This window comes from Panulirus ornatus, chromosome 19 (assembly GCF_036320965.1).
Source record: "Panulirus ornatus isolate Po-2019 chromosome 19, ASM3632096v1, whole genome shotgun sequence".
Lineage (NCBI taxonomy): Eukaryota > Metazoa > Arthropoda > Malacostraca > Decapoda > Palinuridae > Panulirus > Panulirus ornatus.
The window spans coordinates 54,673,760-54,681,108 of record NC_092242.1 but is presented as its reverse complement, the minus strand read 5'-3'; the positions used below and the strand labels follow the sequence as shown (position 1 = coordinate 54,681,108).

Here is a 7,349-nt window from a genome sequence, read left to right as displayed (position 1 = left end):
GACGCCTTACGACTGTGTTTCAAGCAGACCGGTCACAGCTGTGCAACCACAGCCCCACAACAAAAACTATGCCACACCAATAATTGCAGCTGTTTAACAGCAGTTTGCTGCAGCCTCCTCGTCACAGTCACACTACCGCTGCTTTTGAGAGAGTGTACCAACCAAGCCAAGCCAGGAACGCCGCCTGTGCTGAGCCAGTGCAAAGCCTCATGGAGTCTACGCAGCACCAAACAGATTTCCTATTAACCCAAGTTATGTAGGAAGAGGGTCCACAGAGGTGGTTTAAATAAGTCCCTTAACCACCAAAACTCCCTTGAGTTACGAGGTGGTTCCCTCACAGCGCTCCAGTGGACAGACCAGCAATGGGAGGGTGTCCCTCTTTCTTTTGAAGGTCTCATTCGCTGTGATTTACAACCGTTACCGTAGTTGTTAATATGTGCCTGTGTGCTGTATAGCCAAAGACTCTTGTTTAGTTTTTAGTACACCAGTTGTACTCGGAATACAGATAAAAGAATAAGTGTGGAGGGAGTCAAGTACGTGCAAACATTTAGTGACGTGACATTATTGTGAAGCCATGAAATAATTGAACAAAATTATATATATATATATATATATATATATATATATATATATATATATATATATATATATATATATATATATATATATATATATATATATAAGGCGACTAAAAGGGGAGGGAGCGGGGGTGCTGGAAATCCCCCCTCTCGTTTTTTTTTTTTCCAAAAGAAGGAACAGAGTGGGGCCAGGTGAGGATATTCCTCTGTTCTTAACGCTACCTCGCTAGCGCGGGAAATGGCGAATAGTTTAAAAGAAAAAATATATATAATCCCTAGGGATAGGAGAGAAAGAATGCTTCCCACTATTTCCTGCGTGTCGTAAAAGGGGAGAGAGCGAGGCTGGGGTTGGAAAGCCTTCCCTCCCTCTTTTACAAAGGAACAGAGAAGGGGACCAAGTGAGGATTTTCCCTCTAAGGGTAAGTCCTCTGTTTTTAACGCTTTTTTTCTGTGTACGTATAAATGTTATGTTTAATAACCTTACCTACCTACCACCATGATGATGATATGTTTGAGACTTAGAAATTATACAAGACAACGTTACAGGCACCACCCATACGCTAACGACATTCGCAGGCTCGTCTTACCTTTCAACAAGAGTATCCTTCTACAATTTCAATAGAAGTAGGATAAATATATATATATATATATATATATATATATATATATATATATATATATATATATATATATATATATATATATATATATATATTTCTAGCTCATTTCTGTTGCCCCCCAAAACAAGTATTCTACGAGCATTGTTTGAATGTGTAATATATTCATAGATGCAGGTGCATGAAGGTTGTTTACGCTCCATAACGTTTTAAAGCCGTGTTAACCCACACTCACGCAACCTGACCATGTTAAACAATTTAGTCTGCCCACCTTACCCACTGTTTATATAACAAATAATTGTATAAGGAATATTTCATTATTACTGTAACTGTATTTATTTACTTTCAAGTGTTTATCGTGTTTATGTGTACACACACACACACACTGTTGGGAGACGTGCATTTTCGTACTCTGAGAAGGGTGAAAATAACATTGAGATCAAGAAGATAGTGCCTTAATCTCTCCAACAGATATATCCTTCAGAAGCTGGTGTAGCACAACCATTTTAAAAGGTGGACGAGATGGTGATAATTTAACGCCGGTGGGGAACCACCCAATATCATCACAAATTTGCTACCCACCAACAGCGAGTGCTTGCCTTAGGGGGAGTGTCTGTTATCGGCTTCACGGTTTCAAGTCATGACCAGCCATCCTGACTACTTCTACATTAAATCGGACCGCTTTAAGACAGATGAATGTCTGAACACAAAGGTGATTTACCAAATTGTACTTCAGAAGTTAGGATTGCTATGTTTGTGGGGCCCCAACTCATGAACTTTCTCATGTAGGCCGTATGTATTACCCATGTTTTCGTCATGTTATTTTACTCGCCCACCACTATTGTTTATAAAAGTACTTTATATTATTTCTGATAAGTACCTTGTTATATTTTATGTCGTGCGCTTTGGTTGTTTTCCAAAATTTTCGACAAACCATTTAGTCTACTTTATCAATCTGATTTATGGACTTCAGGTTATCATCATGTCATCTTTCACTCATTTTCTTACATGATGGGAAAATTCAAGGCACAAAGCCTTTCCCTGAAACACACCTTTCTTTATTCTAGTGTCCTCTTTGCTTCCTTCCCTTGGATCTTTTTAGTTGGTTCTTTGTACTTCTTAAAGGTGTGGTGACCATACTCGAGAGCCTTGTTCTAGTTTTGGCCTTTTGTAGGATGTGTAAAGCTCGCTGATTATTTCTTTTGTCTTAAACATCAAAGCTATTCCAACATTCGTCAGGAGACAGTTCGTCTCCACTATTCTCCTGGTGTGGGACTTTGTTGACAGGTTAATAAAGATGATGTCATCTCCTGAGTCCCTCTCCTTCCAAGATTCTTGCAACTTATGTTTTGCTAGATAATACTCAAATTTAGGTTTTTACTCACCCTAAACAGCCCACTGGCAGAGGGCAACCCTAGCACAGTGTTTTTAGAGGCTCCTACCCAATGTTCCAACAAACTGCTTCTACATAAAATGTCTCCCTTATGTTCCTGCCTATTATTTCAACCTTTTCTACCTAATGCTCCCAGCTAATACTCTTACCAATTACTTCTATCTTGTGTTTCTACCTAATACTCCTTTGTAGCATCCTAGTTACTACTTCTACTTGTTGCTCCTGCCATTTTGTCAAAAGGCAGGGATAGCACATTGCACTATGCAGGAAAATCTAGAGTTATGAAGAATGAGTTAAGTGTCAAGTGCTACATGTGACAAGGAGAGATTGCATGTTTGAGGACAGAATGCCAGCAGTCCATGTGTTTGTGAGGCAGAAAGAAAAAAAAAGCTACTTGACAAACGGTGGAGTGCAGGTTCACAACACACCTGTCTCCATTTATTTATTTTACCTCTGACGCCTGTTCCAATTGGAACTCCCTCAGAGGGTGGTGGTGATACCTGTTCCAGTTGGAACTTTCTTAAAAGGGTGGCCACAGCAACAGAGTCTCCATAACTAAAGAACTCCAGTGCCACTTCTTAGCCTATAGTGCCTCACTCTTAACAGGTCACTGGCAGAGGGCAACTCTACAGCAGTGTTTGCAGAGGCTTCTGCCTGATGTTCCTAATGACTACTATCTAATGCTTCAACCTACAACTTCTACTTATGTTTCTGCCTTATCCTGCCTAAATGTTCCAACCTACTACTTCTATCTACTGCTCCTACCATTTGCCAAAAGGCAGGGCTAGTGTATAGTGCTCTATGGGAAAATCTAGAGTTACAAAGAACGAGCTGTGTGAGTTGAATGTTGTCATGTATTACATATGTCATGGAGAGATTGTATGTTTGTGGACAGAATGCCAGTAGTCCACATGTTAGTGAGGCAGAAAGAAAAGACAGCTATCTTACCTGAGAAATTTCACCTTACATATATTGACTGTTCTCTTTGAGGGAGCTGTCACGCTGTTTGAGTAACCCTTTCCTGATACCATCTTGGATGCTTAGCCTCATCCTCAGTTGTCTGTGTAGGTCAGTATTAAAGGCCTCCCGGCAGTCCACCAGCTGCTGACACTCACTCACCTGCTCCCAAAACACATGCTTCTCATGATCTTTCTCCTATTAGCCAGGTGTATTAGTACTAATAATCACCCATCTCTCACAATCTACTTTCAATTTCACATGCTGCCACAACTCCTGCCTCAGCAGTAGTGCTACCCTATCATTAGCTTTTGCCCTTGCATCATCCCCTATTACTCGAGACATTTCCAAATCCTTCTTCCTTTTTATCCATGAGCTTTGTTTCACTCAGAGCCAGAACATCCAGGTTCCTTTCCTCTTAACATACTACATATCTCTCCTTTCTTCTCTTCTTGGTTATATCCACACACATTCAGACACCCCCAGCCTGACCCTTATGAGATGTCACTATAGCTATTTGGTCTGTGAGTGGATGGGGTGGTGTGGGAGGTGAAAAGGGTTTTAGGGAGAGGGTTATCCCTGCAGTATGTCAGAAATGGGGGCATTTGATTCAGTTGTTTGCTGATGACAACAGTGGTGGCAGTGACAGCAGTGGTGGCAGGTTTGAGTGTGAAACTGCAGATGTCTGTTTCTGAGTGTGGGAGAATGCGTGAAGTTGAGAGTAAATGTGAATGAAAAAAGATAGGTAGGTTTAGCAGTTCTAAGAAACAGGCTAGTTGGGATGAGTTTATATAGATAAAACTTGGAAGAAGTGAAGTGATTTAGATACCTTGGAGTGTATATGGCAGCAAATGGAAGCATGGGAGCTGAAGTGAGTCATAGGATGGGAGGAATGTCGAGGTCCTGAATGTATTTGAGAAATGTCTGCCATAACAGGTCACTGTCTAGGAGGGTAAAAATGAGCATGTTTGAAGATATAGTAGCCCTGACAAGTGGTCTTTGGATGGGCATGGGCTGTAGATGAGACTGTATGGAAGAAGGTGAATGTGTTGGAAATGAAACATTTGATTACAATATGTGGTGTGAGGAGGGTTGATCGAGTACAAAATGATACGGTAAGCGAGAGGTGTGGCAATAAGAAGGGTATGATTGCGAGACCTGAAGAGGATGTGTTGAAATGGTTTGGACATATGGAGGGATGAGTGAGGAGAGGTTGACAGAGAATATATGCTTTAGAAGTGGAGGAGACAAAAATAAGGTGAAGAGCAAATTGGAGATGGAAGGACAGAATGGAGAGGTGTTTGAGTGATTAGGGCTTGAACATGCTAGGTGGGTGAAAGGTATACACAGCATAAAGTAAATTGAAGTGACTAGGTACACAGGGATGATGTGTTATCAATGGACTGAACCAGGGCATATGAAGTGTTTGGGGGAAACCACAGAAGTGGCTGTAGGGCCTGGTTGTTGACAGGGAGGCTATGGTTTCAGTACATTGTGAACATGTCAGCACGAGAGTGGATTTGAGTGGTTGAGGCCATTTCTTCACTTCTTGACTTCCCATGGTTAATAAGGCAAATGGCAAATTTTTAAAGTATCCGTGAGATTTTGTATGCATTATGTGTTATATAGCAACAGTTACTAAATCATATAATTCGGTGGGTGACATAGACAAGCCAAGTGCACATTCATGTAACCCCTCACTACACCCTATCCAACTCTTAGCAGCAGCACAAGCCCTGATCACTGCATTTTTCAGGACCATTTTCTAAGTTTTTATTATCATCCAAATTGCATCATGACTGGTAAATTGGTGGTAAGGGAAGTTGTTTCAGGTACATTGCAACCAAAAAGGTTAGAGTGCGATTTTTTTTTACATGAATATACCCCCCTCCCCTCCCCTCTTCCATAATATGAGTTTCATTTGCTTGATTTATAACATTTTTGCTAGCAACTGGTTGTCCAGGAATGTAACCCCTTCACAAGTTTAAGTATCGTGTACTGGATAGAAATGAACATAATATCTCAGCCTTGGACTAATATTTTTATTGACCTTATTACATAATAGAGCAACAGTTGGCTCTTCAAAAGAGATAGCTGGATTTAATTCTACAAATTTTAAAAGATAAGAGCTAAAACTAATGATGTTGCTCTTCAAGGCTTTTATATACTCTCCCTTTAAGAATACTAATGTGCAATGTGAATTGCATTGACACTTTTGAAAATCCAGACTACAGGGAGTGATCGGAAGCAATCAATATATACGCTGTAGAGTGGATGAGGGAAAGATAGATTATGGGAAGCATTTTCCCAATGTGTACTTGGAAATAAGTCCTCATTTGCATAGCATGTAAAATACAGCAATTGAAATTGAAATGTTCTCTATGGATGTCAAAAAATAGTATAAACATCTAGAACCCAAATTTATCTAACATAGTGCTCATAGCTATGAAGATACATTGCCCTGTTCACTGTATTTACTTAAAAAGGGCTTGAACAAATACCTAAAAAACTGTTCCAGGTTATCCGTAATGAGTTACTTCATAAGTCTACAGGCCATGGCCTCCAGCAGCTTAACTGAGCGAGGAACAACATGTCATTTTGGCTCTGGACTAAGCTGTGAGAGTATAACATTGAAATCCATTGGAAATGTAAAAATACCCTTGAAATAGAAGTTGCAATGTAAAGAAGTAATTCATCATTAATTACCTGTTTTGTACTACTAACTACATTAAAGGCTCCTTTAGAACCTAACAATTATTTTACAAAGTAATTGAGTGCATTATTTACTTTTTAATTAGAGTTCAGCTAATACTTCATATTACGAAGTTTAATTTTGTGTAGAAGTTATGAAATACATTGGTAAGGAAACCCAGAATTTTGGTCCAGAATTTATTCAGGTCAGCACATCAGACAATATAGTTGTTTTTGTTAGTTACTGTTGACCTTAAAAGGGTCAAAGGGCCTACTGAATTTAATTATCCTGATGCTTTTAAGGTGTCTGATCACCAATGTTAACTCTAATATGAAAATATCTGATTTCTGAACATGTTCAAGAAAAGAATTTTTTAAAGCTGGAAATGATTGACAGAATCATTTTCTCTTTTTTCTACATAATAATACACACCACAATTTCTGCTCTTAAGTTGTAATATTTTTATCTTTGTTATTAAACCAAAGTAAACATTAAAACCCATACACATATGGGTACCTAACATTGGCTGGGTTTGTATGTTTGCCTACATGTGTAGGAATAAAGACAGATAACATATGTACAAGGTTAAAAAGTGGGGCAACATGAATATAAAACTCTACCCCCATAGCTTACACGTAATAATTTCATAATTCACTCATATACTGCTTACTTGATTCAATATGTTATATGGATGTGATTATCATTGACAGTAAAATTTTCATTTTATGGGGCACTTAAGCAAGAAGAGGATTTGGTAGCATGTCGGGTATCTTTAACAACCACAAAAACTACATTTTCATGTTTGCAAGAGCTGGAATGATGGTTGTATAAATCTCAATTCCACGCAAGAATATCTTCTCATTGAGGAATTCATTGTGGTCATGGAGTAGAATTGGGGTTCTGTTCATGGGGGAAAACCCAAGTGCCGGGATGTCAAGCTGAGGAGAAGAGAAAATAATTATTAGCAAGTGAAATTATTTTTTCTATGTTCTCTCACACAACTCTTTTGAAGGTATTCTAAACTGAAATTGAAGCTACTCTGCAACTGGTACAATTTCCTGGAATCTCTTATTATCATGTAACTACTCCATTTAAACAAAAATAATAAAACC

The 7,349-nt window shown here is 39.0% G+C and overlaps 2 protein-coding genes across 4 annotated transcripts in view; one reads left to right on the top strand and one right to left on the bottom strand.

Annotated features, from left to right (window-relative positions):
- Positions 1–1,876: 1,876 nt before the first annotated feature.
- Positions 1,877–7,349, top strand: part of LOC139755511 (E3 ubiquitin-protein ligase MARCHF5-like) — a 111,179-nt gene continuing 105,706 nt past the window's right edge. Inside the window, exon 1 of the mRNA XM_071673884.1 lies at positions 1,877–1,907. Within this exon, the coding sequence (XP_071529985.1) occupies positions 1,892–1,907 (16 nt within the window). The 5' untranslated portion in view covers positions 1,877–1,891. The remainder of the gene's footprint in view (positions 1,908–7,349) is intronic.
- Positions 5,568–7,349, bottom strand: part of LOC139755509 (aminoacylase-1-like) — a 43,111-nt gene continuing 41,329 nt past the window's right edge. For 2 of the 3 annotated variants that reach the window (XM_071673880.1, XM_071673881.1), the window contains one exon: positions 5,568–7,175. In XM_071673880.1, the coding sequence (XP_071529981.1) occupies positions 7,026–7,175 (150 nt within the window). In that variant the 3' untranslated portion in view covers positions 5,568–7,025. The remainder of the gene's footprint in view (positions 7,176–7,349) is intronic. The other variant, XM_071673882.1, reaches the window with a different exon arrangement.